Source organism: Saccopteryx leptura, chromosome 3, assembly GCF_036850995.1.
Source record: "Saccopteryx leptura isolate mSacLep1 chromosome 3, mSacLep1_pri_phased_curated, whole genome shotgun sequence".
NCBI classification, from domain to species: domain Eukaryota; kingdom Metazoa; phylum Chordata; class Mammalia; order Chiroptera; family Emballonuridae; genus Saccopteryx; species Saccopteryx leptura.
Genome location: NC_089505.1, coordinates 109,127,597 through 109,151,568, shown reverse-complemented (window position 1 = coordinate 109,151,568; position 23,972 = coordinate 109,127,597). Strand labels below are relative to the sequence as shown.

The window sequence follows — 23,972 nt, the reverse complement described above, 5'->3', positions numbered from 1 at the left end:
ATCCCCAACAATATTTGCTCAACTTTGCCCTGCTGGAGAAACATTCAGCTCTGTGTTAACCAGACACAGGATTCCCCATCCAGGAAACGGGTTATTTTCAGCCATCTCCCACACTTTAATTTTCTATTATGTCCTCTGAATATGTCAATGCCTTCCCAGTAAATATTTTGATGTGCGCTCTTGCAGCGGCTTCTGTGGAGTCTGAATGGGACAGCTGCTCCCTGTATTAGGGAATTCCAGATGTGGTTTAAAACCGCGAGACTCATCTGTGCCAATGCCTTGCCTCTGGAGGCGGGAGGGGAAGGAATCTTCTAGTCGTCTTTGGGGAGAGTCATGGGCATCTAACCCTGGGCCCTGGTGAGGGTGGTTTTTCAAGGTCCTCAAATTCACAACTGGTTATTTATGCCTTTAAGATGAGAACTATCCCCTTAGTGGCTGGTAAATAGGCAGCAGAAAGAGAGCCCCAGCCTAGCCCTTCCCCCAGGAAATTTCAAGACCCTGTTAACTCTCCTATAAAGATTGGACAAAGGACTGTGGGGTGGCGGTGGAGGAAAAGTATATAACCTTTAAGGTTAAACCAGACAGAAGAATAGGTGGAAACATCCCCCCAAAAGGTCTGACCTCCTCTCCTCCCTCCTCCCTTGGTGCCAGCGGGGGGAAAGGGGACACTCACTCTTCTTGGAAGCTGTGCCCCTTGTTTCTTGGAGTCTCAGCCATGGGGGGAGAGAGCTGCTCCTTTGAGGTCCAGGGCTGCAAGGCCTCAGGCAGGCCCTGAACTCTCTTCCAGATTTCATGGCAAGCCTTGTCTAGGCTGTCTTGGGGTGTGTCCTGGTGGATCCAGATGTATCTGGGGAACGGGCCCAGGGCGGAGGGCCGCTTGGCCACCAGAGCCAAGGACGAAGAGAGCCCGTTCCCACTGGCCATCCTCCTCCTTTCTTCTTGGAAGCCGCTTTGTCCACCCAGGGCTCGAAGAGAGAGGGACCATCCACCACCACCCTTCATGCACCAGAAGGGGAGACGAGGATGGGGCAGAGGCAGTTCAGTTCTGTCTGGCTGTTGCCCAGCAAAGTGACTGTGTTCAGAGGCCTCCAACTTGAGTGCGAGAGGGGTGGGTGGAGATCAGCTTTCTTTTGCAGAGGGGGAGCTTATCTTGATTTGTTTTTATTTGCTCTTTTCTGACTTTTGTCCCCCTCCCCCTCTCCCTGAGAAGAAAATATTTTAAAGTCAACAAAAACCAGTAGCTTAGTAACGTTGAAATCCCCCTGAGCTCAGGAACTAGGTGTCTAGGTGGGCAGAATGACATCTGGGAACACCTGGAGGGGGAGGGCTGGCTCTCCCCACAATCCCTGGCACACCCCAGGTGCCACAGGCCTGTCACAGCTTGCAACTCCTGGGGCTCAACCCATTCTTGCCCCCTAAACCTCGAGGATGACTGGGTGAGGGCTGGCACTATGCTAGGCACCTTGAGGGCAGGAGCTCTCCATTGCGCTCTCACTCCAGCCTTCCCAAGGACCTCCGCGCGGGAGGGCAAACGGCTTCGCCCTGGCGGGTAGCCTAGCCTGATCCCTTCTTCAACACCGGGCAGGAAAGCGCCCAAGTGTCCAGTGCCCGCCCAGGCCTGCGGCCCCAGCAGACACCTGTCAGGCCCCGAGGCCGGCTGCGAACCTCCAGGAAAGGGCCCTCACGCCTTAAAAGGGCGCTGTTTTGCTTGTGATGGCTCCCACACCCTTCCTGTCTAGCGCTGGAATTCCTTGGTGGGTTTCAAATGCAACGGCTCAGTGCGCGCGCGCGCGCGCGCGCGCGCATGCACGGGCGCCCCGAGTTCAGCATCCCCTCCGGTGGAATGGGGATAGGTGGGTGCCCAGAGGACCCCAGAGCGCTTTATCCCCTTAGAAGTCAAGGACACTGCACCCCAGCCTGCCCTGCTACTCCTCTCAAATCTCTGTGCCTGCCAGGGGCCCTGCCTCTGAACTGATCACCTGATTTTACCCCTAACTGTCATTTTTAATGGGCGCCTACTGTGTGCCGCGCGCAAAGCTTCCTGTGTTGTCATATTCAATCAAAACAAGTTGACGAAGTTAGTATCATTGCTTCTTCTCATTCTACATTTGAGGAAGCCAAGTATCAAAGTCATAAAAGGGTGTTTCCAAGACCCACTAGGAAGGGCGGAGCTGGGATTCAATCTCAACCTCCTTCCCCGCCCCTCCCCATCCCTGCTCTCAGTCACTGAGACTGACCCTGCCTGCCTGCCCGGAAGCCCCTAGCAGTGGGGGCCAGGGGTGGAGGTGCAGAGAGAAGCTGTAAGTTTCCAGTTTGCTGCTCAGTACTCTCTTCTCCTCATTGACACAGCGGTTCTTTCTGCGGGAATCTTCGGCTCCCAGGAGCCAGAGCTTGTGCCTCCAGTATTTTCCCAGAAAAGAACGGGCCAGAGGGTGGACAGGATTAATACATGTGAATAGAGGAGATGGCAGCCTCTAGATGATGGTTGGAGCCCTGATATTGCCATTTCCTACCCGTGTGACCCTAACAACTTTCTTCACTTCTCCCGTTCTCATTCCTTAGGTTCCCAAATATTGATGCAGCCCTTCCCCTGTGAAGGTGAGCTGCTGGGTGGGCACTGAGGAAGTCTGAAGGCCAACAAAGCTGGTGCCCTCCCCACTCTCAGGGAGCCTATATCCTAGTACAGGGAGACAGATCACAAACTCTCAACGCCAGTAAATAAGCAGCAATTACAGGTGGCATAGGGCTCTGATGGGAACTCACCAATAAAACGAGGCAATGGGGAGAGGACCCATGGCAACTTTAGATGGTAGTCCAGGCAGGCATCTTGGCGGAGGTAACATTTGAGATGACACAGAAGGGTAAGAAGGAATTCTTTTCTGTAAAACGGTGTTAATAAATTATTATAAAGATCACATTTCTGGTACTTAATAAGCACTCAGTAAATATGTGTTGGCTAAATTAATAGTATACTGTACAGAAAGTGTTGGACATACAAGTAAGTGCCCAATACACAATCTTGCTCTTTACAGAGTGCCTAAGTTCCTGGAAATGTTGACTAAATTTTGAAATCCAAGCTTCATTCCCCTTTGATTTTCATTATAAAATGGAAGATGTGTTCCTTGGGGGGAAATTCCCAGGACCTAGACTGAATAAAATTATAGTTAAGAATGTAGAGAACCTTTTAAAATAGTGTATTTAAAGGAAAAGTGATAATTTCTGATGAAATATTAATAGTTCCGAAAATGTCACTCAGTGTTTGTGCTGCTTGGCATTTGGTTGGCTAACACCCATGTGTGGAGCAGAACTCCAGTGACCCAGCACTGCCCAGGCCGCAGGATTCGGGAAAGTTGACCAGCTCACTGTAAAACACAGCAGGGATGAGGGACATCTTGAAGCACACGGGGAAGGTTTCTAGAAGAGTCTGCAAACAACTTAAATGAGGTACTCAGAAACCGTATAAAGCTATGTCTAATATGGTAGCCACTAGCCACATGGGGCTACTTATTTTAATGTAAATTAATGTTTCAGTTCCTTAGTTACATTAGCCGTATTTCAAGAGCCACATGTGGCTTGTGGCTACTATATTGGACAGCGTAGAGAATATTTTCATTATGACCAACCAAGCAGACTCTAGAAGCAGACCACCTAGGTTCAAATTCTGAATTCATGTTTTCTGGCAATGCAGGAGAAGACAAGTTACTCTGTGCCCTGGTGTATTACTTTGCTAGGGCTGCCATTGAAAGGTACTGCCATTGAAAGGGATGGCCTCACCATCCCCCCACCACTGTAAAATTAATTTGAAAAATTTTTTTACAAAAAAAGTACTACAAAATGAATGGCTTAAACAACAGAAATGCATTTCCTCACAGTCCTGGAGGCTAGACTTCTAAGATCAAGGTATCAGGATTAAGGCCCATCCCGATGACCTCATTTTACCTTATAAGCACACTTGTAAGTTCTGATCTCTAAAGAGTCACATTCTGAGGTACTATACTACAACCTATGCATTTTGGAGGAGACGCCAGTCAGCTCATAACACTTGGTCTTCTCATCTGTAAAGTGGATTGATGATGATGATGATGATAATAATAATAATAATAAAATCTTGTTTTGTAGAATTGTTGTAGATACTTTTTTACTAAGTAATTACTTCACACATGGAAAGTTCCAAGAATCACAAAAAAAACACATATGGCACATAAAAGTGCTATGTATTAGTTTCCTTGATGATTACATTGAAATGTGTGCACTAGAGTTTCTAAATAACAGATTCTGTGCACTGTGTAGGAAGGACTGAGAAATTTCTCTGTGATGGAGGAATGGACTCAAATCATCAACTAAGCCTTTTCATGGGCCAACTAAGCCTTTTCAAGGTAGTGCAGTGTGCAGGCTGGGAGCAGACTAAGACCTCTGGGGTAGACACCGCCACAGGCTAGTGAGCTACACAGCAGGTGCAGGGAAAACCGAGTTTGGTCCAGTCTCTGTTTAACATGTCGGTCAACATCCAAGACATAGATATCTACGTGCCCAGTAGCATTCAAGGTTCCGAAGATAGAACAATGAAAAAAATGAGCCTGGTCTCTGCCTTTTTTAGAGCTTGAAGTGGTCATGGGCACCATTTCTTCTAGAAATTACTTTTAGTTTGGGGAAATTCTTAAATGACCCTTATTACCCTGGGTAGGTTGTGTCATCTCTCGTTTGCTCATCGGTGCAATAGAGATAATAAAATGCCAACCTTACAGTGTTGTGTGGGGCCACTGAGACAATATGTGTACAGTGCTCACAGTAGTTAGTCTGGTACATGCTACGTACCCCATGGACGTTAGCTATCATTATTTAGGATTCTGTGATTCTTGCTGTTGTACTTTGGAACCAGGAACTCAGCAGGGGGCAATTCTGCCTATCTACTCTGCAGCCAAGTCCTCTGCTCACCTGGCTTCCGTCACGGAGACAAACAGGGCTAGGTTGGAGAATTCAGAGAGGAAAGCATGGCACGGGGCCCCTTGCAGATCTTCGTGGGCCCTGAGCTTTGTAGACCCTGCCCCTCATCTAACATACTTTGCACACAGCAGCCTCCCAACCATACATATAACTTTGCAGCCGTGCAAGAAACTTCAAAAGATTTATGCTATTTTTCTTTTGAAAACACTTGGCCGCAAGTAATTTATTTAATGTACAGTCAGTCCGCCACGATTTCTTCCTAATCTCGGTGCCTACACGGGAAACTTTGCACAGGGAGAAAACTTCAACCTACAAATTGTCATCAAGTGTAATGAAATTTTTATGACGATTAAATTCAACAGTTTATGTAGTTGACATGATGTTCCATTTTGCATTTAATTAAATATTTACTGATTTCCACGTTGAGGTTTTCTCCTTTGTGTTGTGAAGCCAATAATCACATTTTCAGACCTTGGACTTGACGATGTCAATGGTGCCAAATAGGCTAAACTGCCCAGAGGTGGGCTGGTGCCCAGGGAGATTTCAGGCAACTGGTTTTATTTGTTTGTTTTTTGGGGTTTTTTTTTGTATTTTTCTGAGGTTGGAAACGGGGAGGCAGTCAGACAGACTCCCGCATGCGCCCACCCACCAGGGGGTGATGCTCTGCCCATCTGAGGTGTCGCTCTGCCACAACCAGAGCCACTCTAGCGCCTGGGGCAGAGGCTAAGGAGCCATCTTCAGCGCCCGGGCCATCCTTGCTCCAATAGAGCCTTGGCTGTGGGAGGAGAAGAGAGAGACAGAGAGGAAGGAGAGGGGGAGGGGTGGAGAAGCAAATGGGCGCTTCTCCTATGTGCCCTGGCCGGGAATCAAACCCGGGTCCCCCGCACTCCAGGCCGGCGCTCTACCGGCTGAGCCAACCGGCCAGGGCTAAGATACCAATTTTTTGTTGTTATTATTAGCTGTTAACATGCTGTGGCAGCCTGTGAGCTCTCCATTTAAAGTTAGGGAGAAGGAAGGCTATCATTGGTGGAGGAAAAGAATGAGACTTGTCAGTGGAAGCTGAGGAAGGTAGCAAGAGTCAGAACCCAGCTGATCTTCCGCTTCCTCCTTTGGCCTTCCTGCCAGACTGCTGTCATGAGAGGTGCCCCAAGAATTCCTGGAGAGGCTCTATAGGAGGTCCCCCCTCAATTAGAAGCTTGGTGTTCTGCCCTCCCTTCCATAACTTCTGTGCCAGGACTTTGTCACTAATGTGCATTCCTTTAAAATTTATGCTGGCTGACGGCTCAGATGATTTGAGACAGCTTTCAGATTAAAAATGTAAAAATTATGGCTTCAGAAAATAAGGCACAAACTGCCTGCATCTAAAGAAAGCAGAAAGAGTTGCTACTTTCAGGCATCTGAATTGGTCAGAACACAGGAGGTAATAAGGTAATAAAACCGGGCATCCCCATGTCAGCTAAAGCAAAAATGGAAATACATTGAAAGACAGAGTTTTTATTTTCTGACAGCAGAAAACACACGTCTTCGTCTGCAGAAACAAAATGTTTCCTGGAAATAACCCCAAGCATGAATTTATCATGAGTTCTTTTATAAAGGACACTGAGTGACATAGTGGGCAATATATTCAATTCTGTTTTCATAAAGACAGAAATGCCATTAGGTTGGTCAGTTTCTCACACCAGGGTTTTCTGAAGACAGCATAACGTTAAATCATAACTCAGAGAAGGCACTTCTTTAAGAAACTCAGACAATGAAGTCTGGTAGAGGCACCTTTGGGTCCATTCCACAAACATTACTGAGCACCTACTCAAGCATCAGCCATCCAGCCAGCCAGCCAGCCAAGATCTACTGAATGCCCACCAGGTTCCAGACACTCTGAATGGCACGGTGCAGACTGCTTGTAAGCGCTGACACCTGGACTGAGTTTTGAAGGGCAAATAAGAAAATGGCAGATGCGGGAGAAGAAGCTCATTCCAAGCAGAGGCAGCGGCAGGCCCAGAGGCCCAGAGACAAAGGAGAGAGAAAACACGGCTCATTTCAAGAATGCTAGAGCGTCCAAATGGCTGGAGCACAATGGCTGGGAAGTGTGGAAAAGGAGGCAGGTCATGGAGGCTCTAGTGGGGAGGGTCTCGCAGGGAGTTTGGCTTTCACTCTGCAGGCCCTGGGGACACTGCTAGGCGAAGGCAGGGGGCTGTGAAATCAGGTCAGCGTTTTAAAAAATAAATTGGTGGCAAAGCGGAAGATAGCTTGAATGGGGCAAGAGCAGAGTTGGGGTACTTGTTCTGCAGCTGTTACAAGGAACCAGAGAGACGATGGGGGCCCTGGCTGGGACCTGGAGATGTTAAGGAGGCAGAATTTAGAGGGTTTGGGGACTGGGCAGATGTGGGGGCTGAGCGAGAGGGGAGTCCAAGGCTCCTAGGTTTCTGGCTCAGGAACAGGGGACATAGAAACGGCTTCCTAAGATGGGAGAGTGAGCAGAGGGGCAGGGGGCGCTGAAGGGTTAGAAGTGGGTGTGCGCAGTGATGAGTAGATTGGGGCAGAGCCTCTTCTGGGACATCCAGAGGAGAGAATGCCAGACACAATACAGGCACTGGGGACTTGGGAGACTCTACAGAAGTGTTCTGCCAACCAAGGGACTCCCAGTCCACTGGGGGGAGACAGGCGAGAAAGCCCACCATTACAGAGACTGGAGAGTCAGAACACAGAGGCACTGGTGCCTCCCTGCCCTTCCCCCAGCCCCGGGGACCTCGGAGAGTGGGCAGATCCTTCATGCTGTGTCTACCTCCCTGCCCTTGACCACACTGCTTTCTTCCTGGAAAGTGTCACTTCTCACCTGTCCCTCTCCTCAGGCGGAGCCAGGGGCCCTTCTCATTTCCATCACAGCCTGCATTTTTCCAGAGCCATTAACTAATCATCTCAATAAACTAACAGTCCTCCACCCCCACCCCACCCGAGGCAGGGACTCCTGGTTAAGACTTGTTCTTCTATTTATTTCTCCAGCACCTAGCACAGAGCCTGGCATGCAGACAGACTATTGTTTGTGGCGTGAACATATGAATGAATGAGCGAGGAGCCAGTGAATGACTGCGCAGGGGACTACCGGGAAAACATGGAGGGGTATATATAGGTATTGCCAGCTGGTATAACACATCCCAATACTTCAGTGGTGTGAAAGGTCATTGCACATCTAAGGGGCCAGTGCAGGTGTCCCTGTTGTGTGAGTGACTTTCCTCCATAAGGTGATTTGGGATCTGGGTTTCTTCCATCTTGTGGCTCTGCCATCTCCTAGGGGGCCCAAAAGCTCTGTATGCAGCCCCAGCAGACGGAGGAAGAAGGGTGGGAGGAGTTTACGGGACAAGCCTGGAGGTGACATGCACTGATTCTGCTTACATTCCTTTCCCTGGAACCTGGTTGTAAGACTGCACCCGACTGCAAAGGGGAATGGAAAAGTGGCTCACCAGCCACTTTTCAGTGACATCAGCACTATTGACACTTTTGGCCAAATAATTTTTGGGTGTGGAGGAAAACTTCCTTGGACATTGTAGAATGTTTAGCAGCATCCCTGGCCTCTACCTCCTAGCTGCCAGTGGTGACAACTAAAAAGCATCTGCAGATGCTGCGAATGTCCCCTGGGGATAATGTCACCTTGGCTGAGAACCATTGCTCGGACAAGCATACTTCCTCGATGTCCAGCTAGCTGTCCATGCTGCAAAGGGCGTCTAACTCAGCAGGGTTGTGGGGAGTTTAGAAAAGTCTACCTGGGGAGGGTGACACTTGAACTTAATGGTGATTGGGAATCATTTGCCCACACAGTGAAAGGGGAAAGGTTTTGCATTCCGAGGACAGAGCATGAGTAGGGCAGGGAGGCTTGATGGCATGGCTGACTGCAGGAACTTCAAGTAGAGATGACAGCCTAGAATAGACCCTCTCCTGTGGATTATGGACTCAAATAGAAGAAAAATTGGACCTCGTTGGCCACGAAAATGATCGCTGTCCCTTTTCTTGTTGCACAAATGCAGAATTTTCTGCAAGAAATATCACAGTTCAGTGGCCCCGGCATTTGGTGGCACTGGAGGAATGACCTAGGTGGACCCATCTTCTTTGTTTCTCCTGGTTGTTGGGGCCCACACAGCCTCCCCACAGTTAGTTCAGGACATTTCCCCCCTAAACTCCTTCTGTCACCTTTCCTTAGGAAAGCAGATCACTGTCATCTCTACAGTGACAGCCTTGCCCTTGGGAAATACTAGTTTCTGTCTAATCTTGCTCATGATTTAAAATCTCCGCTCTCCACTCAGACCCCAGGCTTTTCCTCTGAGTCCTCACCTTTGCTCTGGAACCCTGATCTGCACCCCTGCTTGCCCCAGGCTCCATTCTTGTCCTCATTGCCAGAGGATCCCCCTTGCTGGCTCTCTGTCTCTTTCAGAAGACTTTTACTTTTTTGGCTCAGAATGAAAATTTCAAAGCATCAAGTCTACAGCCCCTACTTGAATCAAAGTTCTCCAGAGCATCAGTCCTTGTTTTTTTTTCCCCCTGAAACAAACTCTGATCTTATCTGGATATTAGGCTTATCTTGGTGAGTCACTATACCTCACTGGACTATTTTTCTTTTTTTCTTTTTTTTCTTTTTTTCTTTTTTTTTTTTGCAATGTGACAGTGTGGTGTATAGCTCTGACCCATGGCCGCTTATTGCTCCTGTGGACAACGAAAGGGGCAGGCAAGGAGCCAGTGCTGAGGTCTGGACTGAGAGCCATATTCTCCTAGAAAAGGTAATCATCTCTTGGACTCCTGTCTCTCCCTTGCTCTGTAAAAATTTTCAGGGCCTTCATCTCTGCCTTTGCCTACATCACTTCCAGCTCAGGCTATTGCAGTAACCTCCCAAGTGGTCCCCCCTTTTCCTGCCCCTTCCTTTCCTGTGCACGCCCCACGGAGAAGTCAGAGTACATGCCAGACTGTGCCACTCGGTCCCCATATCCTAGAAATGAAAAATACACCTCTCTGATATTCAGAGCTAGCCCCCTCTCCAGCCTCTCCTGCTAAAGCAGTCACACTATACACAACCTTAACAGACACCTCTTTAAATACATATTCTGACCGCCATGCATGCGCTCTCTCTCCTCCACCTGAAAAGTCCTCACCTGCTACCCCCCCTACCCCACCCTGTTATGGGCTGAATTGTGTCCTCCCCCAAAAATTCTAATGTAAAAGTCCTAATCCCAGAATGTGACTATATTTGGAAACAAAATTTTAAAGAGGTAACCAAGTTCAAATGAGATTTGGGTGGGCTCTAATCCAATATAACTGGTGTCCTTATGAAAAGATAAAATTTGGACACATACATGGAGAGGAGAGACTATGTGAAGACACGGGGAGAAGATGCCCCTCTACACAGAAAGTGGAGGGGACTCAGAAGCCAGATCTGCCAACACGTTGACTTTGGACTTCTAGCTTCCAGAACTGTGAGGAAATAACTTTTTGTTGTTTCAGCCCCTGCCTGACTGTATGGGTTGCATGGGGCTTTCTGTCTCTGCCTCACATCCTCCAGAGCAGACCGCACACACTGTGCATCCTCCAATTGCCCATAGTACGGGCTATCGGCTGTCGGCTGTCGCAGGGCCCAGAGCCCAGGAGGCCTCAGCAAAGGTATGTGCCCCAGCATGTGGCACTTTGTAATGACAGCCCCAAGAAATGAATATACTTCTTATTTCCCACTGCCTATTTCCTTCCCACCTCCTCACCAGCCCCAAGGAGTCCTTCACGGTCTTGCTTGGGCCCTATCCTCATCCACTGGGTTCTCTTCCCCTTTTCAGGCCCTTGCCCTTGTTTTCTATACCCAAAGTTCATGCCCCAACTCTTTGCATGTCTGTCTTGCTTTATTTCCAATCCCTTCTTCAAGGTCACCACCTCAAAGAAGCCTTCCTAGATCACCTATGTAAGGTATGCACTCCCGCTCCCCATTCTTTCTCATAGCACCATGAACTTTTCCTTCCTAGCATTCTTAATTACTAACTTTACATATGTACAGTGTGTCTGTAAAGTCATGGTGCACTTATGACCGGTCATAGGAAAGCAACAAAAGATGATAGAAATGTGAAATCTGCACCAAGTAAAAGGAAAACCCTCCCGGTTTCTGTAGGATGATGTGGCAGCATGTGCGCATGCACAGATGATGACTTAACACCGTGTATACTGTGGAGCAGCCCACGGCTATGCCAGTCGAGATGTGGATGGTACAGAGGAAAGTTCAGTGTGTTCTGTGGCTCGCTAAATTCAAATTCGTGACCAAAGTGCAACATGAATATTGGTGAGTTTATAACAAAGCGCCACCACATAGGAATAACATTACTCGGTGAGATAAGCAGTTGAAGGAAACCGGCAGTTTGGTAGAGAAACCCCGTTCTGGTAGGCGATCAGTGACGAGTCTGTAGAGGCTATACAGGATAGCTACCTAAGGAGCCCTAAAAAATCTGTGTGTGAGCCCACATCGAACTGCACTGAATAGGTATGAAAATAGGAGAGTTTTCCTTTTATTTGGTGCAGATTTCACATTTCTATTGTCTTTTGTTGCTTTCCTGTGACAGGTCAAAAGTGCACCATGACTTTATAGACACACTGTATTTGTTTATCTATTGCCTGCCTTCACAAGCCAGGAACTGTTCACTGGGTTGTATATGCATTATCTAGCACAGTGTCCAGCATGTAATGATCCTGGATAAACATTTGTTGCATAAATCAATCTTCAGCTTGTCAAAGTCTCTTCTATCAAGACCTCAGGGCCCAGCCAAAATCCTACTTCCGTCCTTAAATTAGCCTACTGATCCTTGAGTCCAGGAAAAGCTTACTGTCTGACAGGTCTCTGTAACATACCCCTTCCATCATGGTGAATCCCACTGCCTGACTGTATGGGTTGTGTGGGGCTTTCTGTCTCTGCCCCACATTCTCCAGAGCAGACCACACACTGTGCATTCTCCAATTGCCTGCAGTACCAGTACCAGCTGTTGCAGCGCCCAGAGCCCAGAGCCCAGGAGGCCTCAGCAAAAGGTATGTGGACCCAAATAGATCAGAGCGGCATGAATGGTGGGGAATGGTGGGGAATGTGAGTAATTGGGCTAGCTACAGGGATAAAAAGTGTACCCCTGCCCTCCACAGCCCCCAGGGAGAAAGATGACAAATGTTCCTTTTGCTAGGGAAGGTTTTGGGGTAAACATCAGCTTCGGGTTGCAGCCAGAGAACAAAGTTCTGGGGCTGAGAAGGGGAGGGGAGTCTACCGGTCTTGAGCCCCAGAATTGTAGAGCAGCCCTGACTCTCTTCTGCCCAGCTGTGGGCTGCAGGGTTGGGGGTTGGGGGTGAGTGGGTATCTTTGCCAGTTCCTTTCTCTGAGAACCCCGCCTACAGGAGAGGGGGAAGGCCCAAGCTTAGAAGCCAGGGGGCCCACCCCAGGGAAGATCCTGCCAACAGTCCCCCAAAGCTGCCACCCACTCACCACCCAGCCAGTCCATCTGTCCCTCCCTTCTCTTCAGGTCTGGTAGGGCCCTGGCCAGTCCTGGCTGGCAAAGCCCTTTATGGGGGCTGGGCAGAACAATGGAAAGGACAAGCCCCCTCCCCGCTGCCCCGAGGACATAAAGCAGGCCTTTCACAGTGGAGTTCTGGCTGCTCCGGTTGGTTCTTGGCACCCAGCGAGGCGGCATCGGGAGGGGTGAGAAAGCAAGTGTGCTGGGGGTGGGGATGGGGATGGCGATTCTGAGGAAGCTCGCCCACCCACGGGCGGCCCGGCTGGTCCCCCAACTGCGGAAGGAGCTCACACAAGGCTGGAGGAGGAAGACAGCACCAAGGGAGCTGGGAGATAGTGACTCTGGGGCACAAGGGCAAGCAGCCACTCCTCCGGCCTGTCCACCACCTTCCCCACTTGGGACAGTCAAATCCATTTCTCTTCCCTCTCTTCCCACTCTTCCCCAGAAATTCCCAGGCTCCTGCTCCCCTGGGAAGCCAAACCCCCAAGATCGGAGCACAGCCTTTCTCCCGTGCCTCTGTCAAAGCGGGTGGGGTGCTCACCAGCTAGTGCTATTCCGCTGGGCGCGCTAGTGGGGGCCTTCTCCCTTGACTTTGCCCCTCCAGGTCCCCTCTGCCTCTCCCCCGCCCCCAACGTCTCTTCGTCTATTCTCTCTCGCTAAGAGTTTGGCGTAGACAGCGAGGGATCCAACGTGACTGACGGGGGAGCCTAGGGGAGACGAGACAGAAACCGCGATCGAGTGGGGATGGGGGATGGGGTGGGGACCGACGCCGAACCCTTGGGGCCTGGCGGCAGTGCGACGCCGGAGAGAGGCTCACGCCATTGGAAGAAACTTGACTGGTTTGGGGCCAAGGCTGGGAGGGTGAGAAGCAGCAGGATCTGGTTATTTAATTTTGAGAATAAATTGAACAAGTAACTCTTGCACCATCCTTCCACACCTCAGCTTTCCACCCCCGCCCCCTTTCGCGGCGCACACATGTACTCCTCCCTCCATCTGAGATTTTTGTCTTGGGGTAGAGGTCGAACCATTCGGAGCCAAATAAACGGGCCCTCCACACCACCCGCCCTCCAATTCGTAACCCTGGGTCTACGCACTGGCACCCATCTTCTAGGTTGGGTTAGGAGGCTACTGCGAATCGGGCTCCTAAACATCGCCCCAGCCCTAGACTGCAAGTTCAAAGCCACCACCCCAAGATCAGCACATAAAAGCCGTGACTTGGAGACCCGCGTCCTTTTTTGGTTACCTTTTCCCAGACAGTATTACAATTTTCAAACGTGGAAGAGGCGTGTGTGTATGTGTGTGTGTGTGTGCGCGCCGCCTGTGTGTGAGTGCGTGTGTGTCTGTATCACTGTGTGTGTGCCTGTGTTGTATGAGGGTTATAATAATGGATAATCTTATAAATGAAAACGAGAGAACTGAACTTAAGAGAAACTGGTCAATTGTAAAACAAACAGGAATAAACAACCCTTAAGATGTAATTTGTGGTTTATCTGGGGGTGGAGGTGGCGCTGAAGAGGAACACCCCCCCCCCCCCAATATTTTTTTCTTTGCTGCGCCTCCACCCCCAGCGTTCGGAGCGGCGGAGAAGCGGCTCCGGAGTGATTAATCCGGGGATAATTCACCCCCCTGCCCCCCCCCCCCGGCGCGAACCCCGCGAAGCGGGATTGGAGGGAGTCATTTCCGAGAGCGCAGCGCGCCTCTCCCCGGCCGGGCGGACACTTGGTTCATTCCAGCCGCAGAAGCTCAGGGCTCCCGCTTACCCGGGTTTCTTCCGAGCAGAAAAAAGCTCCAGAGCTCTCCTGACCTCCTTTCTCCTCAGCGGCGAGCGGAGCCTCTCCCTCGGCGCTGCCGGCCGCGCCATGCCGCGCTCGCGGGGACGAAAGCAGGGGCGCTGCGGCTGCCCCGCGGGGAGGGCTCGCAGCGAAGCCGGGATTTCGGCGCTCGTGCCGGGCGCCGGGAGCCGCTGGGGCCGCCCGCTACCGCCGCCGCCACCAACGCCGCTGCTGCTGCTGCTGGGCTGGGGGCTGCTCAGCGTCTCGGCCGCCGCCGGTAAGTCAGGTCGCGCTGAGGAGCCAGCGGCCGCCGCACGCCCCACCCGAGCCCCGACTCGGTCCCCCCGTCCCTTTCCCCGCCCTCCCTCTTAACCTTCCACCCTTCTAGTAGCCCACCTGCACACTCAGCCCATCCTTCCTCCCCCAAGTGTTCTCACCCCCACCCTCACCGCTGCCCCCAAACCCAGCCGCAACTTGGCCGGATCCGGCCGGCGTGGGGGCCTGCGAGATTGACATCCCCGCCGGAGGCTGCGGGGCACCCGGACCGTGGCTTGTTTCTCCAGCCTCCCAGCCCCCAGGATGCCAGGCTTTTCCCTGATAAACTTTCCTGGAGCTCTCCCCCCACCTCCCCATTCCGGTAGGCACACCCGTCCGGGGGCCTGCAGGGTCTGCCCTGCCCTGCCCCCGCCCATTTTCTCGCGACAGTAGTCCGCGCCCCCGCCGTAGTCGCCCCGAGACTGCGGCCGCCATCCCCTTCCCCAAGAGTCCTCCTCCTTCAAAGCTCTGGGCTTGGAGGGGGTCTTGCGGGCGCGGGCCCAGACCCAGGGTCCTGAGCACGCTTTGCTGGAGAACTCAGGTGGGGGTGTGAGCGATGAGGAGGCGGGGGTGGTGGTCATGCTCAGGGGCAGAGGAGGGAGTGTCGCCGCCAGGCTCCGCGCCGCCACATTCCCATCGGTTCCCACTCCGCGCCAAAGTGCCCTTTCCCGCGCCCTGCTGCAGCCGAGTGCCGGGGCTGCGGCAGCGGCGGCGCGGGCGGCGGGACCTGTTCCCAGCGACGGAATCCGGGAGGGGGGCAGACCCTGCGGGTGCGGCGAGTCCCGGAACTTCGCGGGTGTCTGGATGCAGCGTGTGGACCGGAGAAGGCACTCGGCTCTTCGAGAAAACACAGTCCCCAGTGGGGACTACTGGCCTCGACCGGTGCCTTCCCATTTTATCCCCTTCTTCCCTCTGAGGCTCAGCTTAGCCACAACCTAGAAAGTTCCGTGTACCCAGGTGGGGACGAGTCCATGGGCGCTGCCTGGGGGCGCATTTTCATCTAGTCCGGAGGCTGACACCCGTAACACCTGCTGCCCAGGCCCGGTCAGGGTACCTCCGGCCTGGAGCTGTGTTGGATTTTTTTGTTTTGTTTTAAAACACCGATTGAACCTCTGAAAGCTTCGCCTCGGCCACCCCAGCATTCCAGCGCTCCCTTCTTGGAAAGTGCGCCCCTTCGCTGGCTAGCTTTCCGATCCACTCTGGCCTCCAGATCTTGTGAATGGGTCCCCGCAGATCGTGTTGCCAGCTCCTTAGCCGGGCTGCTGGTCAGGGAGGGCGCCCGAGCCAGTCCAGCTCTCCCATCCCCTACTTGACCGGACTTTCTCCGGTTCTCCTAGGAGTCATAGCCGCTGACACCCAGAGAGGGGCGCCCGCGGTGCGCGCGCCTGGGAGCTGTGGCCTCGCGTACACCCACACCCACTGGGTGTCTGTGCTGTTCACAACGACGCCGCTGGTCACTCCGACTTGCCACAGGGGCGGTGAGGAGACTGCTGCTACTGGCTATCAGGCCTTTCAGCCGTTTGTCCAGGAGTCGTCCCGCTTAGGCTCAGGCGGCCTGAGATTGCCCCTGATGTGATGTAGCTATTTTTCTGGCTAGATTTGTCACAGCCCCAGGGTAAGGAAAAGGGCCACTCACAGGAGCTTGCACACTGCTGGGCGCTGCTGTAATTCCGCGCTTGGGTCGGTAGAGAAGTTGAGGAGGTGTTGGTGAATGGTTTGGGGGAGGGGTGCTTGCTCCCTGGCAGGCCTGTTCTGGCTTAGAGTGATTCCAATGCATTTCTTTTCAAACCTTTCCCGCATTTAAATGTGCTGTTTGGCCTTGCAAGCAACATAGATTTGGAAATGGACTTGGTGACAGATGATTGCAGGATTTGGCACATTAGAGGGAGAAGCACATTCATTTTGTGTTCTCTTCACATTGTTGACTTTAAAAGACACTCAGAACTGAACCATCTCCCTTCCTTAGCCCAGTGATGACTGGGTAAAATGATTATAAGGATTTGAAAAGAAGAGCCTCCTCACCCACCTTTACTTTTGACCCTCTCTCAACCCTTTCTATCTGTATCTGGCTTCTCCCTCCTCCAGCTCCCAGCCTCCTTGGAGACCTCCCATCAGTGACCTCCTCTTCCTACTGTCAATCAAGCACTCTTCTTCCTTCTGTTTCTCCCCTTGGCCATAAACAGCTTTAATCTTTAACATGAAAGAAGCTAACCAAACTTCTTGGCCCTGTTGACCTTTTAGCTACCATCCTATCTCTCTCTTTTACAAGTCAGCTTTCTTCAAAGTGTCAACTCACTTTCTCTGCTGCCATTCGCTTCCTGCAGTCTGCCTTCTGTCTCCAGTACTGGAACTCTCCAGGAAAGAACACCAATGACCACCCTAATTGCCATATCTTTCTGTGGCTGGCTTTTCTCTCTCTCTCTTTTTCTTTAACTTCTCTCCCTCCTACCTACCTTTTTTTTCCTTTCTTCCCTCCCTCCCCTTTCTCTTTTCCCTCCCTCCCTCCCTCTATACCTCCCTCCTTCTTTCCCTTCCTTCCTTTCCTTCCTATCTTAATCTTCTTTTACCTCTCTGTGACTTTGAATGCTTTGGGCTACTCCTTTAAAAAACTTTGCCTCCTTGAGCTCCTGGGACGGTGCGTTGCTGATTTTTCCCTTCATGCTTGGCTGTCCCTCCCAGTGTCTGTAGTAGTGCTCTCCCCTCCTGTGAGACTGGTTTCCTGCAGTTCTCCATTCCTGTGCATTTCCTCATTTTCTGTCACCACTCCCTGGGTGAGCTCATCCAGGTCCGTCCCTTCCACGACCACACTCTGAAGCTTCCAGACAGATCTGCCAAGATGCTTCTCCTGATATATATCTATTGGCTTTTTTGTGCACGGAAACTCTGGGTCTAGACAGCCCATATATCTGGCTGACTTTTGGACATCTTCACCTAGACGTTTCCTTTCCAAAGCAAACTCATTAACTCCTCTCCTGAGCCTCCAGCATTCCCTACATAGGCTGATGATACCTGCAGCCTCCCAGTTACCCAGCCCGGAAACCTGCATATCATCCTCAATTCTTTCCTTATTTGGTGGCCATCAAGTTCTATAAGTTTCATATCCTCAGTTGTTCCCAAACATCACTGCTTTTCTCTGGATTCAGAGGCTCTGAGCACCGAGAAGACTGAAATGCCTCATCCCCTTAATAAGTAATTCAAAATAAAGGCAATATTGAGCTATAAGTATGAGGAATTCCCACAAAGTTCTGATTTATCTCATGCTAACCACTTCAGTGCTTTAAAAAATTCAAATACCAATTTTTTAAAATTTTTTCTTACTTTGCTTGTTTCCTAAGTGCTTGTTTTCAGAGGCAGACTGGAGCTTTGACCAAACCCAATGTTTGATTACAGTACTAATTGAATTGTATTCAAGGCATTTACTTGCCTCACGTATTGAACTGTGAGCTTCCTGAAGGCAGGGACAGGGCTTTCTCTCCTATCTCCAGCGCCCAGCTCACAACCTGGCATAGAATTGGTGTCTGATAGATGGTTGTTAAGTCATTAGATGACTTTTAAATGATTTTGGACCACTATTTAGGAACCAATAAAGCTACATCAAGAGTGTTAGGGGGGTCAAAGAATGACACCTAGCCCTCTGTTGTTCTCCCCCACCCCCCAGAACTAAACATCACAGATTAGTAAGATAGCTCCTTATATTCTAGAACCATTGTGACCAGTCCTTGGTGTACAACTCCCCCACCCCCCGAAAAGGAAAGGCATTTAACTGCTCAGGCACCAATGTATAGATTTGAAATTCCATTTGCAAATGAGCTGTGGGTTGATGGTTTTGAAAAAATAAGCTGACCACACAGCAGCCAATGCTGACCATATCTCCGCCTCGTGAGTGTTTGGCTTTGGTGCAGGTGTGGCTAGAAGCATGTGGCAATGGAACTGGAGAACCAGGTGGCAGGGGCTTGGACACCGCAGGGTCTGGGTTTGTCCAGAAGAGCCCAGCAGGTGGCTTCAGCAGCCACCCCGACTCGTGTGTCTGGCCTGCCTCTGTTTGTTTCATCATCATTGTCACTCCAGCAGATTAGGGAAATCTGCTGAGCAGAACCCGATGTTGTTTGTCGGAGAACTAACTGACCTTCAGACCTCTCCAAGGCTCAGGTTCCTCACCTGCAAGAGGGACGGGTCATTCCTGTGTTGCGGGAAGGATTAGAAATCAGAGATGCAAGAGGCCCAGAACATACCTGCCCCCTCGAAGGTGCCCTTCAGGTAGAAGCCAGGGCTGAAACAGGAGCGCTGAGGACAGAGGACTCAGCCAGGAAGTCTTCGTGCCCTCCCCATGTCCTCTGCCACCCACTCTGCTCAGAAAGCTGCTGGGAACCCAGGGGAGTAACACTAATAGCTGACATTCACTGAGTCCTCCTCACCATGTGCTGGCATCATCTTGAGCACTTGCATGCGTTAACTCAAATCTCACAGCAGCCCGATGAGGCTGGCTGTATTATTGTCCCCATTTTACATGTGAAGAAGTAGGTTCAGAGAGGACATAGGACTTCTCCACATAGCAAGTCAATGGCCAAGCCGGGATTTGAACCGAGTCTAACTCCAAATCCTTTACTCATAACCACATAGCTGTCTGACTTCTAAGGGTCTAAGGGGACCCAGCTGGCGCGGAAACCCCTGGCATCCTTCTCCTCAGCCTTCCGGCCCCTCCCTGCTGTTCCCACTGTTTTCCCCACCCCCCTCCAGCCCCCAGTTTTGCTGTGCTGCTTTTGGCACCTGAGGCCTGGATCCCAGCCTTCCAGCCCCTCAAGCGGCCATGGTCCATCCCTCTTCACTATAGCTCTTGGGAGGTGGCTGCAAACTTACCCTTGGTTTGCTCCTAGTTCCGAACACCCTTCTAGACTGAACTCTGCTGTGGGCTCTCTCAACTCCCCAAGTTTCCGCTGTGGTAAAACCATCAGGACATATTGGGATGTCTTGTTTAATGAGCTGAAGCTCATCTTTATTCTCTAAAGCAGTGGTCCCCAACCCCCGGGCCGCAGACCGGTACCGGTCCGTGGGCCATTTGGTACCGGTCCACAGAGAAAGAATAAATAACTTACATTATTTCCGTTTTATTTATATTTAAGTCTGAACAATGTTTTATTTTTAAAAAATGACCAGATTCCCTCTGTTACATCCGTCTAAGACTCTCTCTTGACGCTTGTCTTGGTCACATGATACATTTATCCATCCCACCCTAAAGGCCAGTCCGTGAAAGTATTTTCTGACATTAAACCAGTCCGTGGCCCAAAAAAGGTTGGGGATCACTAGAGGACTGTGAGCTCAGGCAGGGCAATGTAGTCCCGATCACAGCTCAGAGAAGACGCTCCATGAACACCTGCTGAGAGGACCAGCTGCAGGTTCTCTGGAACTGCAGGCTGCTTTCCCTCAGAATGCCCTGCCGGACATTCCCAAAGCAAAGGGTTCGGAGGCGTGAGGAGAGGTGAAGGGACATCCCCAGTGGGAGGTCGTCTAGGGCCCTTTTTCATCCCACTAATACTAGCTAGCTAATGTTTTATAGACCTTACTTTTCAATCCACACAGCAACCCAACCGCTGTAGTATCATATTGGAAGAGACTGAGGCTCAGAGAGGAAGCCATTTGGCTAAGGTGGTAAAGGAGGCAGGATTGAACCTCAGGGCTCCCTGACTTTGGGGCCCATTCTCTCAATTCACGGCCAGCATTTATCACAGAGCCAGACCCACTGTTCGCATCAGTCTGCATTAGCTGCTGCCTCTGCTACTAGGGAATACTTTCTCTCCGCACCAGCCTCTTAGAATCACAAGAGAAACAATTCTAACATGAAGCCACGCTAAGGTGCCTCTCTGCGCATCAGCAAATATCTTCTGTCTTTGCTTCTCCCACTGAAAGCACAGCCTTAGATCCTGGCCAACTCACCCAGCCCATCAGCTCATGTTATCACTTCCCTCCCTATTGTGGGTTTTACTCCTTGAGTGGGGAATGGTCTTCCATCCACCCCCTCTTTGCCACCAGAGATTTTCCACAATAACAGGGGAACGTGTGTATCAACCTGAAAATGGAGGATTATTTGAGTCCTCTGCCTCATGGAGACACTATCTCAGGCTTCACTGGTTTTAAATAGAACTTGGCTCTCCATTGGACTCACAGAATGCAAAGGGTGGGCTATGCATTGCGGGAGTTTCTCAACTCGAAAATGATGATGCAGTTCTTAGACATTTTCTTCTTGGCTGTTGTATGTTCAGAGAAACAAAGGGAAATCATATTTATTTTCTTTCTGGACTCTTGAGAGCTCAACCCCCGGATTATCTTTGCATAGCCTTCTTTTTAAAGATTCTGTGTCTTTTTTTTCTCCCTTCCTACCCAAATACACACTTAGGTCTTAGATCTTTGAGGGAGGGCAAGATTCTTTGGCTTTCTTATGTAGCTTTATGTAATGCGAAGAATAGTTATGCTCCTGTGTAAATCATAAATGAGGACTTTGGCCAAGCAAGAGATGAGAGGGGAGGGGGGTATAATGGAATATGATAGGGTGGGATTGGAGAAATAGAATAATTTGAGAGTAGCTGAGATTAAGTAAGAGAGATTGAGTGGTGTAGCATCAAGAGTGGGTTAGGATGTGTTGGGATGGGATGGATAGATAAAGTGAATTAGGATGGATTGAGACGGGTAGTGGAATGAGACTGAGTGTAACATTTGGGTGGGATTGAGAGGGTGAGATATAGAGTATTCAGAGGATTGACTGGGATAGGATGGGGTGGGTGGTTAGACTGGATTGGGATGGAATGGGATAGGATGGAACCGGTGGAGTCAGGCTGAGCTGGAATGGGACAATTAGGAGATGGTGGCCTGGAGGTGAAGGTGTCCTGGCAGGATGGGGTGAGACGGGGGCGGGTCAGGATGTCCTGCTGCCACCCGAGTTGGGTGAATTGGGATACTGGGCAATGTGGTGGGGTTATGTAGACAGCTGAGTGGGCACTTTGAGGAAATGGGAAATGAGGGAGGACACTAGACACAACTTGCTTCTTTCCTGTTAATGTAGCCTCTTCCTCTGAATTCTCAGAACTCCTCAGTTGCTTATTTGCCTGAACTGTGAAGTTTCCAGCAGATAGAAAGTCCTCATCGGCCTTTGCTTCCACATTGGTATGGACCCTAAAATGCTGGAGGCACGGCTCTCCTGCTATGAGGGGTCATTCTTCCGGGAATAATTGGGAGTCCTGTTGGCCAACACCACAGACCCTCTCAGAGAACCATGCCAGGCACATGCCAGGAGCCCCAGTGCAGTCCATGCCACACCCCACAGCGGAGAAGGGCTCTGTGCCCACCCTAAAGAAATCAAAGTCCTGGGTGGTGGAGGGGCCACCTCTGGCCCTCTGTCTTCAGTCATCTCCCCACTGGAGAGTGCCTTTCACGGTCTACCTCTTTGTTGCTGCGTTGTTGGAAAATTTTAAACAGAATTGATCTGTAAGAGGATGTCGGTCCTATCCTTGAAAAATCATCATTATGAGAAGCTCTTATGATGCTAAAAGTAATGTATGTATAGTTAAATTACCAGGAGCACCAAGATGACTCTTAGAAATTCCTTTCAGCATGTGGTCTCAGCAGAAAACAAAGGCTCATATTGTGGCACAAATCGACTTCCTCGCCGCCGATGTCTAATTTATACTCAATTAAGTGCAATTATAATCCAGATACTTTAAAAAAAAATTAGGTGTTTATCTTCTAGGTTTTCAAAGAAGAAATAGAATAACTTCCATTCCTAAGTAGCTCCATGACTTTATTGAATGAGAGTGAGTCTGATGGTTGTAACTTTAAAGGGAGAAAGCAGAGACTTGGAAATTTAGACCATCTGAGATACAAGTGTATTTATCAGAGAATGCGCTGGCATTTTGTGCAGATGATTGATGGCCTTCGGAGAGGAGCAAGTGTGGCAGAGTCGACTCAGGCCCCGGGAGGTTTGTCTGCGTGCTGGCTGCCTGACTCGACTCCACCCCTGCCTGAGTCTCACTTGCCAACTCCTGACCTTCCTTGCCTCCTCCATCACCATTGCAGGGCTGGGGGTCACGGATGCAGAAAGACTCCGAGAGTGAGTGAGGCTTGTTGAGAATGGGTGGGCTTTTGCCCATTACTTGGCGATGAGAAGGAAGTAAAAGTTGAATGATTTCTTTTCAATCCATGTTGAAATGTTTCGAGCATGAAAACAACCACTTCAAAGATAGCATCCCTTCCTCCCGGGGACCTATGTGGCCCTGGTGCTCATCATTTGTGCAGCCCCCAAAGGGCTGTGACACACAGCAGACCTATGGCTGGGAGGAAGACATTCTGATATACAGTGTGTCCGTAAAGTCATGGTGCACTTATGACCGGTCACAGGAAAGCAACAAAAGATGATAAAAATGTGAAATCTGCACCAAATAAAAGGAAAACCCTCCCAGTTTCTGTAGGATGATGTGGCAGCATGTGCGCATGTGCAGATGATGAAGTAAAACTGTGTATACAACGGAGCAGTCCACGGCCATGCCAGTTGAGATGTGGACGGTACAGAGGAAAGTTTAGTGTGTTCTGTGGCTCGCTAAATTAGAATCTGTGACCAAAGTGCAATGGGAATATCGGCGCGTTTATAATGAAGTGCCACCACATAGGAATAACATTACTCAGTGGGATAAGCAGTTGAAGGAAACCGGCAGTTTGGTGGAGAAACCCCGTCTGGTAGGCCATCAGTCAGTGACGAGTCTGTAGAGGCTATACGGGATAGCTACCTAAGGAGCCCTAAAAAATCTGTGCGTGAGCCCACATCGAACTGCACTGAATAGGTATGAAACTGGGAGAGTTTTCCTTTTATTTGGTGCAGATTTCACATTTCTATTGTCTTTTGTTGCTTTCCTGTGACCGGTCAAAAGTGCACCATGATTTTACGGACACACTGTATTTGATGTATGTCTTGAAATTTGGCCTGAGAGTCAGGAAACTAGTCTGCCGGACTTGGTGGTGCTTCTACAACTTAGAGGACCATGAGAGAATTATTTCATCTTCCTGGGCCTCTATTTCCTTACTCATAAAAGGAATAATGATACCTACCATGCCTATGTAATGTTGGACTTGCAAACTCTTTAATCAACAAAGCAAAAAACTATGCGGAGATAGTAGAGAGTAGAATAGGATGAGCCTAAGCCTCATCCAGCGGGAGACCCTGCCCAGTGGTCAGGCCAGCTTGGCTTTCCAGGGGCGGGAAACTCACCAGCTCTGCAGTGAGTTTGCCTGGCCTTCAGGGGGTGGGGGTGGTAGGTGAAGGAAGGTAAACTTGCTGTGCCTCCTGGCCTTGGTGCATTCTTATCCTTTGATGTGTGGCTGCTCCTGAGAACTGGACAGGGAGGACATAAGCAGTTCCCACCCACAGCTGTCAGACACCTGCCACAGCCCC

The 23,972-nt window shown here is 50.4% G+C and overlaps 2 protein-coding genes across 2 annotated transcripts in view; one reads left to right on the top strand and one right to left on the bottom strand.

Moving 5' to 3' along the window:
• Positions 1–1,002, bottom strand: part of C3H1orf94 (chromosome 3 C1orf94 homolog) — a 38,254-nt gene extending 37,252 nt beyond the window's left edge. The window contains exon 1 of the mRNA XM_066375797.1: positions 674–1,002. Coding sequence (XP_066231894.1) covers positions 674–1,002 — 329 coding nt within the window. The remainder of the gene's footprint in view (positions 1–673) is intronic.
• A 13,260-nt stretch (positions 1,003–14,262) lies between these two features.
• Positions 14,263–23,972, top strand: part of CSMD2 (CUB and Sushi multiple domains 2) — a 597,382-nt gene continuing 587,672 nt past the window's right edge. Inside the window, exon 1 of the mRNA XM_066375796.1 lies at positions 14,263–14,501. Within this exon, the coding sequence (XP_066231893.1) occupies positions 14,312–14,501 (190 nt within the window). The 5' untranslated portion in view covers positions 14,263–14,311. The remainder of the gene's footprint in view (positions 14,502–23,972) is intronic.